Genomic DNA, 20,441 nt, shown 5'->3' with positions numbered 1-20,441 from the left:
AGGAGTGTGCTGATGAAGCAGAATGGGTGGCATTAGGCAGCACAGCTGGGATGATGGCCAGTGTAGCTGGAGCTGTAAAGTTGTCAGAGAAAAGAGAGAGAGAGAGAGAGAGAGAGAGAGAGAGAGAGAGAGAGAGGGAGAGAGAGAGAGAGAGAGAGAGGGAGGGAGGGAGCAGAGCCAGACATGTCAGAGCTGCCTGGGACAGAGGGCGGGGAGGAAGGTGGGGAGGAAGGTGGGGAGTGGAGGGATCACTACTCACACTGAGACTTGGGGCTTCTTATTGCACACACACACACACACCATGGACAGTGCTGAGCAAGGTAAGGGGCACAGGTGGGATCAGCATGCATGATCTACAAGTGCTGTGTGTGTCCTCACCCCTCTGTCATTTCATCTATTGCTGTGTATAGAGCTGCCATGTGTGTCTGGCAGCATGTGGATGGTGTGCACAGCTGCCTCCAATCCAGATGGTAGGGATCACACCAGGGCAGTCTGATACTTTGTAGCTTGTTGATCCCTTTCTGGGGTGTTTGTGTATAGAACCAATCACAGCAAGAGTTGGCTTTGTCTAGTGCTTTTTATTTCTGTATTGATCAGATAAAGTTAGTGTACATCTACAACAAACACGGGGGATTAGCACCCTGCCTGCCCCTCCTTTCTGGTTTAACCCTTCTGGTCCCTTGCACCTGTTCCCCTGCCTGCTCATCCATCCCATTCCCCCTCCAGCTCTGCACTGACAGCTGTGACAAGCTGTGTCTGCCTAGTATATATAGTGTCTGGTCTGCCTAGTGTCTGCTCACAGCCTCTCTGGGTGTTTGTAAAGCTGGCTGGGTTGTTGGATTTTCCTTCATCCTGACACTTCCTAAATATTAGGGCAGATACTTCTAAAACAAAAACATGACATTATGGGGAAAAGGATATTGATAACATGTTTCCATATTTTCTTTATTATTCATTTACCTACAAAATAGTGATCAGCACCGTCTTGTGTTGGGATTAATGATACGTTACAATGTCCCCTTTGTATGGAACAATAAGGACAATGGTAGGGAAAGTGAGACCCAAAACATTTTTGTAACCCGCCGTGCTGAATGTTACTCTGTGCTAGATGCCATGTTGGGCAAAAAATAGGCACCAAATGACAGCTGCTACTTTTTCAGTAGAGGATTGCTGGACAGGATGTGAGCTGTGCGTCTGAAAATGTTGATCCCCCCCTAAACTTTAATTTGATGTTTTTGTTTTGTGATGTTTTAAAACTTTAAGGCTTTATGCACACGGGTGTATTGAAAACTTCCATGCTGCATGTTTCTGCCAGGAGCTGGCCAAAGAAAATTCTAGTTTTGGCGCATAATTAAACACATTTATAGGCGTATGGCAATTAGAAGTGTATGTACATAAACTCATTGCAATGGCTAGAATATTCATTTATTTGGCCTTTGAAATTTATTCATGCGTATACGTAAATTCTGCCAGTAAGCTCCTCTCTGAACTCAGGTTTCACCCATTTTTTTTTTTTTTTTTTTTGTGACTCTAAACGCTGCATAACTGTGCGGTTAAGTATAAGGGCTCATTCACACAGATGCATAGGGGTTGATTTATTAAAACTAGAAACCAATTAGCTTCCAGGTTTTATTGTCAAAGCCTAATTGAATTGGTTATCATACACAGCTGCACCAGATTTTAGACTCTCCAGTTTTACTTGGGCCCCTTTCACACTTATACGACTTCAAAGTCGCGCAATTTTACAGCCGCTATTTGGGAGCAGTACTACTTTGTACGACTTTGCCACAACTTTGGCATTAACCATTCTCAGCTTGTGCTTACAAAGCAGTGCTGAAATCATGTTCATATTATTCAGGTACGATTTGCATGCTACTTGAGGGTTTAACATTGAGGTCTATGGACATCAACTCGCATGGAAGTTGGACCAAAGTAGTGCAGGGACTACTTTGAAGTCGGCACGACTTAAAGTCGTGCCAATATGAATGGTAGTCATTGAAAATCATGGAGAATGACTTGTCATACGATTTTGCAGTACAAAATCGTGGGACAAGTCGTATAAGTGTGAAAGGGGCCTTAGGCTACTTTCACACTGGGGCCGCCGAGCGTTAGCGCCGCTCGTTTAGGGTTAAAAGCGCCCATGTTACATCGCTTAGAAAGTGCTGCCCATTCATTTCAATGGGCAGGGTGTTTTGGGAGTGCTGTATCCAGCGCTCCCAAACCGCCCCAAAGATGCTGCTTGCAGGACTTTTCAGAACGTCTCGCAAGCGCATCACTCAAGTGTGAAAACTCACAGTGAAATGAATGGGAGGTGGTTTTCGGGCGTTATTTAGAGGCTATTTCAAGCACTAAACTGCCTCAGTGTGAACCCAGCCTTATGCTGACCATACACGGGTCGAATTTGAAAGAACTTTCTTTCGAAAATCTTATCTAAGAATTTTTCGTTCGTATTTCGCACCATTAGTGGGCTGCAGCAACAGCCAATTTTCGGGCGGCCATCGAATTTTAATTTTTGGACATGTTGGAAATTTTTTGAAAAAACTAACGATTTTCTAATCAATAATGGGAGAATCGTGCGAGAAATGTAATCGAAAAAGAAATGCGCAAATGCGCATGTGCAAGAAAAGAAGATTCCTGGAAAGAAAAGAAGATTCCCAGACACGAAAATTATTTTCTGTAGGAACATGAGGTGAAATTGAAGGCTTGGTTGGTCGAATTTAGAAATCAATGGTGGCACCATTGGATCACAAAACGCACAAATTTTCTGAATTTCAAAAGAAAGTTCTTTCGAAATTCGACCCGTGTATGGCCAGCATAAATCAACCCCATTGGTTCTATGTCCAGTTCTGGGCACCCGTCCCTGTCAAACTGGGCTGTGCAGGTAAGTCCTTACATAATGGTGTGTGTGTCCTTTTTCAGGGATGTTCAGTCAGGGGAGGCAGGTGAGGCAGAGCCTCACCTGCCATGAACATAAAAAAAATAAATCATCAAGGGTCGTAGCTCCGCGACCTGGGTTTACAGAGACCTCAAATGGGGGGTAGGTAGCCGAAGTCCTACCCCACCACTGGTCAAAACGTGGGGCTCCTAGCACCTATGGTTTCCAGAGATCTGGGGCTCCTTGTGCAGCCTGTCAGAAGCTACTTAGGCTGGATTCACACCTATGCATTTTTAGTGCTTTTTGCATTTTGCAGATTTGCCCTACAGTCCATTTAACATGGTTTCCTATGGAACACGTTCTGTAGTGCAAATCTGCAAAATGCATTAAAAATGCATAGGTGTGAATACAGCCTTACAGAGCGGCCAGTTTAAATACAAGCTGGCACACGCTGTTTGCAGCAGACTGAGAGGATGAGCTCACAGTGCCTCTTCTCACTTCTTGTCAGAGGCACTAAGCTCAATGGATAGCTTGGACCTTGGACCAATGGTAAAGCACCATTGATCCAAGCTGTCCAATAAAAATGCTGCAGTGGAGGCTCTCTTCTCACTGCAGTGTCATAGAAGGGAGAATGTGTCTAAAAGACACATACTCCCTTCCAGCCCAGCCCTCTTAAAGCGGAGGTCCACCCTAAAAAAAAAAAATTAAAAAAAATTTTTACTTACCAGAAATGGCTGTTGCTAGGCAGATCTTCCTAATATGCCACTTCCTACTCCACGGTGATTTTCATTCTTCTTCTCCTCACGTTGTATTCTGGGGAATGGGGCGCTCTGTGTTCTGGGAACTGTGTGTGTCCCAGAACACAGCCGGCCATTCACAAAGCGCCGCGCGACAGGAAACGGGCAGTGACGCTGCAAGGCTCCACTGCCTGTTTCCCCCTAGTTCGAATGGCGGCGCCGGGATCCGATGAACGGATCGGCCTCGGGTGGCCGACATCGTGGGAACCCTGGACAGCTAAGTGTGCTTATTAAAAGTCAGCAGCTACAGTGTTTGTAGCTGCTGACTTTTAAACATAATTTTTTTTTTTCAGCTGAACCTCCGCTTTAACTAAAAAAACGTGTTTATGGGTATAAGGTTTACCCACAATCCCATGTTTTTCTCACACAATTAAGAGGGAGAATCTGATGCTGCTGAAAAGGTACTTTTTTAATCAAGCTAAATAATATATTATTATGCTATATGTTATAACATTTATTATAACATTTATTAACATTTAATAACATTTATTTATTTATTGTGAACTTACTGGTTTGAAGTTCTAACTTCAAACTTCAGTAATTTGTCCATTAAGCCACCTGCTTGAGTACAGTTTTGAAAATATAGTAAATTACCTTAAAAACAATATATAATAATTATTTGTGTATTAATTCCTTATGGTAATTAACCACTTGCCACCCAGGTCAATTCTGGCACTTCTCTCCTACATGTAAAAATCATCATTTTATTTGCTGTAAAATTACTCAGAACCCCCAAACCTTAGATCTTAAAGGGATCTGCTTTTGTAAATATGCAGTCATTTCTACATAGTATTTAATTTACCTGTGCCCAAGACATACAGATTTTGGGGTCCACGTTTTAAAAAGAATGGAGGGATTAATTTAAAAAATATATTTGTCGCAACAAACATTTTTGCTTGCTCGGCAGGTCACTGTTTTGTGTTTTGCAGATTGAGGGCCCATTCACTGCGTTGTGGTTTTTGCAGACATATGTCAATGTACCTACCTGGTCTACTGTGATGTGTTTTGCAGCCATTCATTGTGACTGCCACCCTAAAGCCCCGTACACATGATCAGAAAATCATACGGAAAATACAGCTTTCGAGGCGATAATCTGATCGTTAGTATAGAGCTTTCGAGAGCCAATCATGACAGTTATTATTCTATGTACGAAAATTTTTTCCGTACGATGCCAGATCGTACGATTTTCGTTTAATCAGTACAGCTTTCGTTCAAAAATGCAATACAAATGCATTACAACACATGACATCACTTCCAAATTTCTTTTCTGTCGTACGGGAATTTTTGTGACTTTAGTAAACTCATCAGATTCAAATGGACGATCGTTCGCCCGATAATGTCATTGTGTGTACCGGGCATATTGCTCTGTAATGTAGAGGGAAGGACACTACAGTGTACCACAACACACATAGCATGCATTATGGTGTGCTGTGGTCCATTGTCTGAAAACTGATCCATTCAGGTGCAGTAGCAGCCCATTCATAACACAACACATGTTAATTCACCACTAATGGAGAATGTTAATGGGCCCTCTAATGCTTTTCAAGCGTAAACTTTCAATGGCAGAGTAAAGCCCGGTCATTTTTCCAATATCATTGATTTTCATTGTTAGTGTTGAAGCGTGATGATTAAAAGAATGCAATGAATGTTTATATCAACCAGAACTAATGCTGGCTCTCTTGTAAGCATTTGTTTGTACACGCATGGATGCTTACTTTGTACATACAAGCACCAGTGTTATCTGAGCTTTGCTGAACTCCAAAACCTCTGTGAAATGGTGTCCAGATGTCCTTAGGTTATAGAGCAGGGATCTCAAACTGGCAGCCCTCCAGCTGTTGTGGAACTACAAGTCCCATGAGCCATTGCAAGGCTGACAGTTACAAGCATGACTTCCACGGCAGAGGCATGATGGGACTTGTAGTTTCACAACAGCCAGAGGGCCGCCAGTTTGAAACCTCTGTTATAGACTTTTTCATGTGACAATGTCAGAAGTTCTCCTCTGCACTGTTACTTGTCAGGGTGATGTAGGAAGTACCTACCTCTATGCTGATCATTGCAGCTCAGGTTCTTCATGATCTATAGTTTGATGCATTGCAAATAGCGCCAGAGCTTTTATCACATGACCTTTTTTGCACCACAGAAGCATTTTCACCATTATTATCACCTTGTTCGTATAGTATTTGCTTCTGTGATAGTATGCATTTAGCCTGTGGTGATGTAGGTTATATCTGTTTGAATTAAGCGTATGTAAACCCAACATTTCATATTCCTGATATGTATCTTCTGTACCATGTACTTGTTTGAAAAAGTATCCTGTTCTCTTTGTATTCCTTCCTTTGCGTGAAATCCTTGGTGTTCCTGCCAGTCCTTCTGCTTTCCTATTAAAAACTGACCACACTAAGCAGGACAGCACACTGTGGTCAGTTCTCTAGCTATGCTGGGAACTCAGTGCCCTCTCCAATTATCAGACGTGTCTTGACATCCCCCCCCCTTGCACAGCCATTCATTGGGAAGCTCCGTGTACTGCTGCTTCTCCTCCCCCAGCTCTTATGCAGCTGAGAACAGAGGGAATGTGATCACTTATAAAAAAGGGGGAAAAAAGGTATTTATAATGTTTTTATTTATATCTATACAAATGTTTTACCTTTCATTTCTATTTTAAACTGAATGGGCAGTTTTACCAGGTGATTGTTTACAATCATTAAGTTCTTAATTCTTAAGTTCATTAAGTTATGGACCTTGCTCTGTACACTGGTGCGCAGCCATGTTGGAACAAGAAGGGGCCATCCCCAAACTGTTCCCACAAAGTTGGTAACCTGAAATTGTCCAAAATCTCTTGGTTGCACATCATTTTATGTTAATGTGAGAGTGATAGAGAATGATTAGTACCCCTCTCAGGTCTCTTTGTTTTTTGCTGTTTGCGTTCTGTGGGGAAGCTTTAGGTTCATTTCTTGTCCCAGAGACACAGCAGCACCTATGAGAAGTTGACTCCAAATCAGGACATTTCCCTATTAGAATATTTGCCATCTCCTCCTGTTCCTATGACCACTAAGATCCCTTTCACATTGGGGAGTCGGCGTTTTTTAGCGGCGATTTACTGTCGTTTTTGCTGGGGTTTTGGGCCACTAGCAGGGCGCTTTTAACCCCCGCTAACGGCCGAAAAATGGTTAAAATAACCTACAAATTGCCGCTGCATCGGCGCTTTACCGTCGGTTTGGCTGCGGTGCTCATTCATTTCAATGGGCAGGAGCGCTCCTTCACCGCTCCAAAGATGCTGCTTGCAGGAGTTTTTTTAACGTCCTGCCAGCGCATCGCCTCAGTGTGAAAGCCCTCTGGCTTTCACCCTGAGACTGAAGGGGGACCCGTTTCTTAGGCTCTTTACAGGTGCTATTTTTAGCCCAAAAGCGCCTGAAAAACGCCTCAGTGTGAAAGGGGTCTTAGACATTCTGGATTTCCTATCATTTGCTGTGCTGGGGACAATGGTCGCCAGGATCAATAGAGGGGACACAGACCGCAATAAAAAGCTGATGGGCATTCTAACCTGTTTTAAGTTTACTAGTTTTTTAACTAATGCTGGCCATACACTATAAGAAAAATCGGCCAAACCCATTTTTGAAAACGAACATTCGGCCGTGAGAGCAAACGATAGTGCCATCATGTAATGACCAATAAATCATTCAGTAGACATAAATGAATCATTTTTTTTTTTGTTAGTTTTTTTTTTTTTTTTTTTACATATACTTAGTGCAAACCGTTCGGACGCGAAGCATATTAACCTTTCAATTTATCATTCGTTCGGCAGAAAATTTCCAAACTTGTCCTTCGTTTTCTCGGCTCAAACGTCCCAACGATTTTGTGCCCGTTGACTGGCCGAAAAACGAATGAACTGGCCAAATGACTGCATTTTGTCCGATTTTTCGTATAGTGTATGGCCAGCATAAGTTTTGAGTTTATGAATATATAAATATCCCTTCACTGTGGATAAAATAAATATCATGCTGGCAGCAGCACCGGCATGTAAACAAACTCCCAGCTACTGTAGCAGCAGGGAGTTTGTTTACATTCTTCCTTGTAGAAGTTATTTGTGCTGTTCCTCTGCCTGACACACAACATCCCATGCCATGTGTCCCTGGTTCACCATCCCTCCTTGGTGCCCAGGATCTGCATGGCAATATCAGAATGGAGAGTAGAAGGTGACCGGTGATGCCTCACTACTGAAGTAAGTGTGTTCTCCCTGCATTTCTACTGATCTTGTTGCTGTGTGACATTGGCCTAAGAAGGAGCTTACCTTTGCAGTAATGCTGCTGTTTATATGTTGCTTATTCTTTTATAATCTGTTTGGTGCACTGTAATAACTTATTTTTTAAATTAATATGCTTAATTTGATGCATGGCAGAATAAGAATCCCATTATAAATAGATTTTACTTTTGAGAATGGTGTGTGTGTGTGTGTGTGTATATATATATATATATATATATATATATATATATATATATATATATATATATATATATATATATATATATATATATATATATATATATATATATATATATATATATATATATAAAGATAATGCTTGAGGATGGTTGTCTTTCCAGTTACAACAGGTCATTCGTGATCGCTGTCACTGAAAGGATTATCTAGGATTACCCAAGACTATTCTCTGTGAGGAATAATTCATTTACTTTCTTAGATAATAAGGAGACAGTCATTTTTTAGAATGAAGAAATATTTTGCAGTACTTTATTTCTTTCCTAAGAGTTGTCAGTACTGTTGCTGCACCATACACATGTAGTCTAGCGTACCTTGTTGTTTGAAACCTGCTGTCTAGAAGAAGAGCATTTTTGGATTTCCCATCACTTTGAACATTTTACATACATTGTGCTTGCTATGGTAATCGATTAGATTTTTGAGCACCTGTAAAAGAATTGATAATTGGCCAAATAATTAGAATGTAACTGTAAGGCTCCTTTCACACTTGTGCGACTTGTCATGCAACTCTGCACATCAAAGTTGCATGATAAACCGTTTTCCAATGATAACCATTCCCATATACGCGACTTAAAGTTGCAACTGCAAAGTACCGTATTTATCGGCGTATAACACGCACTTTTTTCCCCTTAAAATCAGGGGAAAATCGCGGGTGCGTGTTATACGCCGATCCCCTGCGATCCTGAGCTGCCAGATCTTCAAAATCGCCGACTGCGATTTGAAAATGGCGCCGCCATCTTCGGCTCTTCTCGGCCACTTTCGGCTTCACTCGCGCGCCGCCCGAACCTAGCCGAGTGTACACACATCCCATCCCGGGCGGGACTACGAGTGGAGCCGAAAGTGAACGAGAGCCGCCGAGAAGAGCCGAGGACTGGCTCTGTGTATTTTGGCGCCGGTGGTGCCATTTTCAAATCGGGGTTGGCGATTTTGAAGCCCAGGATGGCAGGGGATCACAGGATCGAAGGCTGCACTGGGGAAGGCTGCACTGACAAGGCTGCAATGATGGGCATTTAAATGTAAGTTTTTTTCCCTTCAACTTCCCTCCTAAAAGTTTTTTTCCTTAAAATTCCCTCCTAAACTTGGGGTGCGTGTTATACGCCGGTGCGTGTTATACGCCGATAAATACGGTAGTTCATGCACTACTTTGATCCAACTTTCATGCAACTTGAGGGCCATAGACTTCAATGTTATCCCTCAGAAGTTGCATGAAACTCGTACCTGAATGTTATACAATGCAGCTTGTGTGCAACAGTTGTCCATTATCACTGGTCAAAGCCAAAGTCCTAAATTTGCACTCCAAAGTCGACACAACTTTGGAAACATACAAGTGTATGACAAAACAGTGTCATAATGACAAAGATCATGCATACAAAATAATATAAAACCGATTATGTAAACCGCAAAAACATGGAGCCTTCACAACAATGTTTATGTGGCTCAGTCCAGGTAACATGTAGTTGCATAGCATAATCCTTAAAACACTATATTAACAGCAAGTTTAGCTGAAAATCGCTAGTTAAATCGGAGTTCCGCCTGGGGAAAAAAAGAATTAAAAGCCAGCAGCTACAAATGCTGTAGCTGCTGACTTTTAATATAAGGACACTTACCTGTCCAGGGAGCCCGCGATGTCAGCACCTGAAGCCGACCCGTCCCTCGGCTCCAGGTGTCGGCATCCTTACTAAGGGAAACAGGAAGTGATGCCTTGCGGCTTCACAGCCTGTTTCATACTGCGCATGCGTGAGTCACGCTGCGCGTTTTGAATGGTCCCTGCTATCTTCTGGGACCTGTGAGTCTCCCAGAAGGCAGCAGGGGGGGTTGGGGGGGAAGGATTCCGGTCTGCGGAAGTTCCAGTTCTGGGTGGAACTCCGCTTTAAGTAAGACAGTTTAGAACACAAACGGCTACTTGTCATTTTTCTCATTAACAGTGTCCCTTTCAGTGAAGTTCAGGGTAACACTGGCGAACAGCTGGAGGGATCCAAGGACACAGGGGTAATGCCCTACTGGAACTGGAGCACTCTGATATCAGTTGGGGTGGTGCTCTGCACAGAAGCTGAGTTTTCTGGAGAAGCTGTGTGCTGTTAGGCTCTCGCCGGCTGCCCACATGCCAGTTCTAACGGTGGAGGGCCTCTCACCTGGCTAAAGATTAGAATCTACCTTATAAAGTGTGACCTCTCTGAGCTGTTTAGTGAGAGTAGTTGAGGTACCTGCCTATTCTTGGTGTGTCTATGAACCCAGGTAATTGGGAGGGGCTAAATGGGACCAGCGCCTGGTGACCATTGTCATCTAGAGAGAAAGTGAGGGGAAAGCCAAAATTTTAGCCTTGTCTCCAGAACAAGAAATCTTTCCACTGAGATCATCCTTATCGGGGACAACCGTCTAGAAGGGAAATTCTACTTACTTTTACTTACTGTTGTTTTTCTATTTACTGTTGTGCTTCTGGGATAGAAATGCCCTCAATGCTTTAAAGACCGCATCAAATAAACTGGAATTGGTTATAACCCTGCCCCATTCTACCTAAAACAAAAAATAAAGTTTTAGCTATCCAAACGCATTTAGCAGCCAATCAGGTTTTTGTGGTTCAAGCAGAAATGTTCTGTGTGGTCGGTAAGGTTCTTATGCAATAAGCGTGCCCTACTTGTGCTCTTTTATGAAGCATTATAAAGTGCACTTGTCATAAGAGACGTATGATGGCCTCTTTCTAACAATGGTATTTATTGAATCTGGAATAAATGCAATACTTCTGAGTCAAGGACTTGGAAACTGTGTACAGAAACGGGTCAGTTTAAACAGCATTAAATTACAAAATATCTTGTGTTGCAATAATATACAGTATGTTGTATCATTTATTAAGGAAAGTAAAATTAAAGTGTTACTAAACCCAGTAATATGAAAATAGTTTACCCCCTGCAGTGCCCACAGCTTATAAATCTTCTTTTTACAGTAAAATATTGCCACTATATACCTTTTTGGATGATCTGTATACCACGTTTACATGATAAACTGTACAGTATTTCCAGTGCTTAGAGTTCAGGCAGGAGGAGATTTTCACTACAGCCTGTATACATGCCCACATGTGTGATGTTAATATCATGTGACCTGGCTATCTCTGAGAACAAGTAATTATTCTCTCCAGGATAAAAGACACAACTGAGCATGTGCAGGTCGGCTACCCTGCCTGTGTTAGCTGGCCTTCCCCAGATAGACAGTGCAAGAGGGGGAGGATCTGTGCATACAGGATCAAACAGCCTTTTTACACAATGCAGAGGATTAACCTCTTAAGTTCCACAGTGAGTATAACAATCATGCTATGCTGCATATACAGACTGATTTTACTGTTGTGGGTTTAGTAACACTTTAACCTTCAAATAGGTTTGTCACAAAAGCACAAAATCGTAAATCTGTTCAAGACTGACTTAATTGAGCCAGCAAAGGGAACTTTGCCAATCTAGTGAACCTGGCCACTTAAAGAGGTTGTAAATCCAGAGAAAAAAAAAAAAAAAACAACAAAAAAAAACAAAACTGCAAGTTTAGGAGATATTCACAGTACCTACAGGTAAGCCTTATTATAGTTTTACCTGTAGGTACAATGAAAAAAATAAGACTTTACTTCCTCTTTAAGTGACTTAAAAAAGACTTGTACACAGAGCTGGCCTGTCATTGTGACTTAGATGCTCCTATGTGGACTGCACACAATCCCTATAAGAATATCCCACTGTGAGAAAACCACAATGTATTCAGACCTCCTTCACTGTTTTCAGTTCTGTTATGTTGCATCCTAGTACTACAGTGGTTTAAATTCATTTTTTCAGCAGGCCTGCTGATAAAATGCTGCAGCGAATGCGCAGTAGAGTACCCCAAGGTCTAATGAAATGTGTGATGTGGGTATCCCAGAAAGCTGTGAACTACTGCATATGTCATTCTTCACCTGGGCAGAAATCTAGAAAGAGCGTATTTATATATTTTTTTCTACTTAGCACATGGTTGGGTATTTTGCGTGAATGCAAATTCACCCTATTTACCAAAATTCACTTATTAAGTGAACACCCTCCACTCCTTTAATAAATCAACCTAGAAGTGATTTATTTTTATTTTTTTGTGTGTAACCAGTGCAACCAGCTTGATAACAGCTGAGCAGCAACAATGTTGTATCATTCTGATTGCTTCCACTGCTTATGACTATTCTCAGTTGATGATGCAGCAATGAGCTATTTCCATCAGAAGGTTCTCCTGATACAAACTAAATGGTGGCTGTACACTAGTGAATGAATAGTGGCTGTACACTAGTGAATGAATAGTGGCTGTACACTAGTGATTGAATAGTGGCTGTACACTAGTGAATGAATAGTGGCTGTACACTAGTGATTGAGTAGTGGCTGTACACTAGTGAATGAATAGTGGCTGTACACTAGTGATTGAGTAGTGAATGAATAGTGGCTGTACACTAGTGATTGAGTAGTGGCTGTACACTAGTGATTGAGTAGTGAATGAATAGTGGCTGTACACTAGTGAATGAATAGTGGCTGTACACTAGTGATTGAGTAGTGAATGAATAGTGGCTGTACACTAGTGATTGAGTAGTGAATGAATAGTGGATGTACACTAGTGAATGAATAGTGAATAAAGAGTGATGGAACTCAATCATGCCACTGGTTATACTGAAAACCATCAGAATTGATTGTTATCACATACAGTGCCTTGTAAAAGTATTCACCCCTTCTTGGCTTTTTTACCTATTTTTTACATTACAGCCTTTAGTTCAATGTTTTTTTTAATCTGAATTATATGTGATGGATCGGAACACAATAGTCTAAGTTGGTGAAGTAAAATTAGAAAAATATGTTCATAAAACTTTTTTCAGAAATAAAAAACTGATAATTGGCCCATAAAAAGCTTACCTTCAGAAGTCACATAATTAGTGAAATGATGTCCACCTGTGTGCAATCTAAGTGTCACATGATTTGTCATTACATATACACACACTTTTTTGAAAGGCCCCAGCGGCTGCAACACCTAAGCAAGAGACACCAAACACTGCCATGAAGACCAAGGGACTCTCCAAACAAGTAAGGGGCAATGTTGTTGAGAAGTACAAGTCAGGGTTAGGTTGTAAAACTAAAACTAATACAACCTAGTACTGCTAGGTGGAAGTGCTATCCACTTAGCCACTGTGCTGCCCACTGACGTGATCACATTGCCACCATTAGTGGTGAAACGCGTTGAGGAGTGGCAGTTCCTGGGCTGGGACGACATGGATGCAGTTGTATTATTGATTAGTTAAATAAAGAGCTTTTGGAAGGAATACATTTTGGCGTGTGGCTTCCATTCATCAGTGTCCATTGAAAGTTTTGTTTTATCTGTGTGATAAGTACAAAAAATACCTGTTGATCCTGCCAGAAAATCCTGTCAGCTGATAACTTCCTGTGCTGCATTCTTATCAGTTCCCATCTACCTCTGTGTACTACAGAAGCCCTCCCCTTTGTGGAGAAAAGGAGAGGAGGAGGTTTGTAGTCACGTCCTGTTTTTGTTGTCTTGATACAGTAGGATGAGTGAAAACTGTCGCCATTGGTCAGGAAGTGTCTTACTGCTGAATCACCGGGGTATGCTACTGTTTTCACTGAATCTCCTTTTTTTTTTTTTTTTTTTTTGATCCTGTAAGCTTGGATCAGCATTTTTACACATTTTTAGAGCCTTGTGCTGGCTGTAACCTGCCTTAGAATATTTTGATAATGCGTAAACTGTCTTATATGAGATAACAATTATACAAGAAAACATTAAGGTTTATTTACTAAAGCTGAAGAGTAAAAAATCAAGCTTGCTTCCGCATAGAAACCAATCAGCTTCCAAGTTTTATTGCCAAAGCTTAAAGGGGTTGTAAAGGTTCACGTTTTTTCACCTTAATGCATCCTATACATTAAGGTGAAAAAACATCCGACAATACCGGCCCCCCCAGCATCCCCCCCCCCGTTTTACTTGCCTGAGCCTGTTCACCTGCTGCGCTTGCCCCTGATTTCCTCTTTGCCGCTCAACCTGGCCGTTGATTGGCTAGAGTGGATGGATTGAAAGCAGCGCAACCATTGGCTTGCGCTGCTGTCAATCACATTCAATGACGCGGCGCGCCAGGGGGGCGGGGCTGAGTGATACAGTCAGCAGCTATAGCTGCCGGCTGTATCACGGGAGTGCTCCCGCAAGAACTAAACATCATGCGAGAGAGCTCGCATGAAGGTGTTTAGTTCTTGCGGGGAGGAGCTGAGACAGCCGCCGAGGGACCCCAAAAGTCAGGTTCGGGGCCACTCTGTGCAAAACGAGCTGCACAGTGGAGGTAAGTATAACATGTTAGGTATTTTTTTTTTTTTTTTTTTTTCAAATAACATTTACAAACCATTTAATTGAACAAGTTGAAGTTAGAAGCCGATTGGATACCATGCACAGCTGCACCAGATTCTGAATGCTCCAGTTTTAGTAAATCTACCCCATTGTCTCTTTGCCTTGGACATTTTAACACTGTTTATGGCCATTATTATTGTTATAATTTAATTTCATGATGATATCTAAAATAGATTTTGTTGTATAGAAGTTTGGTTGTTAAAGTGGAACTCCAGCGATTCTCTTTTTTTGCATGCTCTCACCCAACTTGGCTCGATGAAAGTATCTATACCTGATACCTACCCCCCGTGGCCCTCTGGATATCAGATATCCATACTTCCATTGAGCCAAGCTGGACCAATGTAAGTTTGCAAAAAAAGGTAATTGCTGGAATTCCTCTTTAAATAATAATCTGCCTCTGGTGTCACATGGGCAAGGTACACCACCGCTCTGCAGTTACCTGGCACAGCAACAAAGTGAGGATTCAGAGAGCAGGAAATGAACGATCGGATTCTTTATCCTCCAGGTTAACAATGCGGGGAACAGAACCAAGACTCTTACTGAACACACAGTCCTTGAAGGCTGCAGAGCTCTTGTTTGTCTGATTCACATGAATTGTTTGGAGATGGCTGAGCGGATGGTCATGTGAGGGTTGTGGGTTTAGCAGACATGTCTCAGCTGGGACTGATAGCATAGGGCGTGCGTTGCTACCATGACACTCACTTCTGCCTGTTTTTTCCGTCTGGCTTTCTTGCCTGGGTGATCATGTGCACTATCATTGTTTTGCTCCTTCAGAGATTTGTTAATCACTCCATATTCATTGTTAACATAATATCACAAATCCAAAAATAATTCATCCTATATAGCCACTAGATAAATTAAAGTGTTACTAAACCCAGTAATATGGAAATAGTTCATCCCCCCCCCCCCCCAGTGCCCACAGCTTAAAAAATGTTCTTTTTACATTAAAATACTGCCACTATATACCTTTTTGGATGATTTGTATACCACGGTCACATGATAAACGGCACATGATATGCCAATCTCATGTGACCTGGCTAGCTCTGACAACAAGTTCTCTCCAGTATAAAAGACACAACTGAGCATGTGCAGGTCGGCTACCCTGCCTGTGTTAGCTGGCCTCCCCAGATAGACAGTGTAGAAGGGAAGGATCTGTGCATACAGGATAAAACGGCCTTAAGTTCCACAGTGAGAATAACAATCATGCTATGCTGCATACACAGACTGATTTTACTGTTGTGGGTTTAGTAACACTTTAAAGTGTCATGTTCTTAAAGTGAATTTTCCCATGTAAAGTAAGGTCACGGCCCATGCTCATTTCTTTTTCAATTATATTTCTTACACTATTTTCCCATCATTTGATTAGAAATTTGTTTTGTTTTTTCCAAAAAAATTTCACTTACCCAATCACTCAAATTCAAAGGCTGCACGAAATTCGGCCATAGTTGTGGCCCCACTAATGGTTGGAAATTGAACAATTATTCAAAGAAAAATAATTCTGAAATTGACTTGTGTCCCTTTATCAGGTAGATGCAGGGGCAATTGCACATTCATTTTTTTCACCTGTCAGAACTTAATATCCGGGAATGTTTTTAGTCCAATAGACACTTTCTTGCTTCATTGTCCAAGCCCTGATGAAGGGGGATCTTTGGCTCTGTTACGCGATGTTTTCCCTATTCCTTTTGTGGCTGATAGCAACCATAAAGAATTTTCAACTCTTGAGATGATTATTTAAAGTTTTCACTCTCTTTTTTTCATTGGCACATGGATTCCTTAATTTGGGTGACCCCCTAATATTCTGGGAAGGGGGGTGCTGTTTTTTTGGAGGGCTGATGAAGCCAAGCTGTTATGCACTATTGATAATTCCTCATTACGGTTTAAGGATTTTTGTTTAACTCCTTATTAGGGGTTGGGGATCTGTCTTGAGAGCCTCAACCGTATCTTTCTTTGGATGACTGATGAAGGGACTGCTTTTACGTTCTGAAACATTGCTGTCATTTTTTGCATTTGTGTCTAATGGCTCTAAATTGAACTTGAAATGTGCCGATCTCTACCTTTTTTAGGACTATTTCAAACAGGATGGCCAGGGGGGCAGTACAAGCAAGCGGTTGAGATAGTTCGATCGTTCAATTTACTAACCCCCCCCCAGAGAAGGACATGCAGCTACTCCGGAATGAACATTTGCCAAGGCAAAAATTGCATTTACAGGCTGTACCGCATTTGCCCTGGAACCATTGGTCATTGGGTTCATTTGTTTGTTGTGGTGCAGTGTGGACATATTGCTTCCCAACTGCCTGTCACCTACACCAGAATTATGCCACAATTTACAGTACATTGCAAGGGCATAGATAGCCGTGTGCATGAGGCCTTACATAGGTATGTGTTATAAGTGTACTGTATATTACTTCCTACAAGGTGAGTAGAGGCAAATTGGGGAAGTGAGAAAGGAAATGCAAAACACAGAGGGTCACATTTATTGCATATTAACCATAGATTGAAATGGCTTCCAGTAAGTGCTGTATATGTTATTTAATGGCAATTTTTGTTTTGGCTGGGGTTCTCCTTCTTAAAGCTGAACTCTAGGCAGATACAAAAGACAAATTACTACTAGTCATTAGTACATCTTTAAATGTAATTTTTAAATGCAGGCAGTTTAAGTATCTGAATTTGACCTGGTATCAGCCTCTTGCAGTTCCTGTACAGCAGAGCTGTAGTGTACAGTAAGTGGTAGAAGCCGTTCAAGGAGCCAATCCATTCATGTGCTGACAAGACACTTACTGATAGAAAGTGAAGGCAGAGTGCTGAGCTCATCATTGTGCTGCTTCTCCGTTCACTGTCCAGTCCCAGTCCTGGGCCTGGGCTCAGAGAAAGTGGGTTTGAAGATGAGACTGTGTCAAGTTAAGAAATGCAAAATCTATCTAAGGTTAAATCTGTGTGCGCTGGCAAAATGGCTTTTCATTTTAGCCAGATGGTGCTTACATGAATCTGTCTCTGGCATTTGTGTAGATAGCTAATGTCACACAATGTATATTCTAAATGTAAATTCTAATTGAATTTGTGTGTGTCTGAATTGGAATATTTTGAGATGAGGCTGTGCAGCACTGAAAAGGGTTAAGGACCTGTTCACACATAAACATGCATTAAAATGCTTAAAATATGGATGTGCATTTTTATGCACGTTGACGCATATTTTACCATGCATTGACACGCATTTTTATGAGCGTTAGATTTTATTTCCTTCAACATCACATCCTTTTCCTGTTTATGGTTTTGCGGAGGCATTGGCAAACGGGATGTCTAGTGTAACAGCCCCACTCATTGTGAGGTGGAGATTGGATAAACCAAACAGTGCTGTTGAGTTCATCAATTGCTCACACAATATGAAAGTAAAGAGCAGTATTGGACCTTATACCAGGATTTAGGATGTAAGTCCTCTGTTTCTAGGGATGGGCTCAGGCGTGTTTGAATCTTAGTCCCAACCCATCTGAACCATCATGCCAAGAAGCTATCGCTACATACCGCCAATCATGAGCAGCCAAGTCAGGGCGTGTGTGTGTGCAGCTGCGGGCCAGGAAATGCCCCATTCTTGGAGTTAAAGCTTTCTGTGTGAGAAAATACATTGGACAATTGTAGTTCAGTTAAGATCGTTCTCCCATAGCCAACAAAAAGCAGGTTTATCAGTATTTTCAAGAGTGAGGCAAGTATAGATTTGCAGATTAGGCCTCTGGGAGCTGTTTGGTTAGAGTCTATTTTATGTTTTTTAAGGGAGTTATTGGCCTTCACAACCATTCTCTCCTTCAAATATTTTGACAATTCTATGTTATCTGCAAATAGACCTAAACAGCAAATGGTATTGCGCCTCATTAACCAGGTCTAGTATGCCTACTACCAGTGCTGTGTTTTGGCCTAGGCTGACAAGGCGCAGGCCTAGGGCGGCACTTTGCGGGGGGCGGCAAAAAAGCCGCCCCCCCCCCACACACACACCGAAAAAAAAAAAAAAAAACGCAACCTCACCCTCTGCCCGCACGGAATGACAGTGCTGCTCCATTTGCCAGAAAACTCGGCAGCGGCGCTATGATAAGGGAGAGGTGAGCTGCGGGCTGTCTATTTCCCCCGCTCGCCCTCCCCTGTCTCCTGTCAGCCGAAGAGAGAGTGGCTCTAATCGGGGACACTGCTCACTCAGAGAAGAGTGCATGCTCTGACCTCCCTCCACTCCCCTGTTTCTGCTGCTCGTATGTGTGTCAGCGGAGACACCATGCCCTAGGAGAGGTGAGTGATCTGTGGACACAGCCAAGTCAACACCCTGTGCACAGACACCGGACATCAGTTTCACCCTCCTCCTCAGACTGGCCTCTCCTCTACACCTCCCCTCACTGTTAACAGTCATTTGTGCCTGCCCCATGCAGAGGGTGTCACCTACCTGTGTGTGTGGAGTGCCCCCACCCCCCTCCACTCACCTATGTGCTTACTTCTCCAACCCAAACCCCGCACAGCCACCAGAGGCTCCGGGCAGCCATCAGGGGCCCCACGCAGCCACCAGAGGCTCCGCACAGCCACCAGGGGCCCCGAATAGCCACTTGAGAAGGAAGGGATGGGACAAATTTAGATGGGGGGGACGCCCGATTTTTAGTCTTGCCTAGGGCAGCACAAAACCAAAATACATCACTGCTGATGCCTACACAATTTCTTTTTTTTATTTCTGATCAGTTTAAACTTTCTGTTTGGTTTCATTACTTAGCCCAGCTGTACAACCCTCTTATTATGTTATAATATTGCTTAGACAGGAAGTCTGGCAGCAGCGAGATAAAACTAACTAAAAACATTTTCTTTACTTGCATTACTTGTGTGTCTAGTCTTTCATGCTTTGTTTTGACTTTATATGTACTGGCCTGTTGGGCAAGTTTCACCTTCCATGAAACAAAAATAAGCTCTGTCCCAACTTTTCCTGTGACCGCACTGTGTATAGGTGGAGAAAAGATTAGTCAACATTCAGCCACAAGTAACATCAGTCAGTAAGCTGCTAATGATGTCCAGGAAACTTTGCAATTGTGGTAAATTAGTCCTCATAGCCAGCTTCAACAGGTATTTCACTGAGCTTCTAGGCTGTAGCCAATGATCACATGATGACATGCACGTGCAACCTCCCTCTATGTACTTTTGCAGCATTTCCGCTCATTTATATATTTTGTACGGTTATTTAGTAGCACAGAGGACTATTATATATATTTCCCTCTATATACTGCTGCATATGTTGACAGGACCTCATGGCACTGATGAAGAAGGTGGTGCTGGATTTATGAAACTTAACAGGCCTACTTTTTCTCCTGGTTCATATTATGGAATTTATTTTGGGCTTCCTGGTACAAAAGATGAATACCAGAATGGGTATTGTGTACAATGAGCTAGTAGGCCACAGAATATATCTGGGTTTATTAACCAGGGTTTGCATGAAACTCTAAGGTTCCTCCAGAGGTTGTTGGGGGTTCCTTGAGCAATGATAAATTTCTCCTTTTTTTAAGATAAATTCCCATTGATACCATTGACCATTTTTAGATATTTGTAAGGGGGTAATGCTTCCCAATGACCACAGGTGTAAGGAGCATTCTTCTCATTGACCATCACACTAATGTATCATGAGTTGTAGATATAGTCATTTTTAGTAGGGGTTCCCTGAGTCTGGGAAGTTATTTCAAGGGTTCCTCTGTGTTTAAAAGGATGAGAAAGGCCGTTATACACTCTTAGTTAGTTTAAAGCAGAGTTCCACCCGAAAATGGAACTTCCGCTTTAAAGGAGGTGACCCCCTGACATGCCACATCTGGCATGTCATATTTTTTTTGGGGGGGCGGATACCCTCTTTTTGGAGGGCCCCAGCTCCCGCTTCCTCCTGGCA

General features: G+C 42.2%; 1 protein-coding gene across 1 annotated transcript in view; it reads left to right on the top strand.

Moving 5' to 3' along the window:
- Positions 1 to 216: 216 nt before the first annotated feature.
- TPD52 (tumor protein D52) overlaps positions 217 to 20,441 on the top strand; it is a 343,871-nt gene continuing 323,646 nt past the window's right edge. The window contains exon 1 of the mRNA XM_073631855.1: positions 217 to 320. Coding sequence (XP_073487956.1) covers positions 302 to 320 — 19 coding nt within the window. The 5' untranslated portion in view covers positions 217 to 301. The remainder of the gene's footprint in view (positions 321 to 20,441) is intronic.

The sequence above is a fragment of the Aquarana catesbeiana genome, linkage group LG05 (assembly GCF_042186555.1).
Source record: "Aquarana catesbeiana isolate 2022-GZ linkage group LG05, ASM4218655v1, whole genome shotgun sequence".
Taxonomy (NCBI): Eukaryota; Metazoa; Chordata; class Amphibia; order Anura; family Ranidae; genus Aquarana; species Aquarana catesbeiana.
The sequence above is the reverse complement of the archived record's forward strand: the minus strand, read 5'-3'. Positions and strand labels throughout refer to the sequence as shown.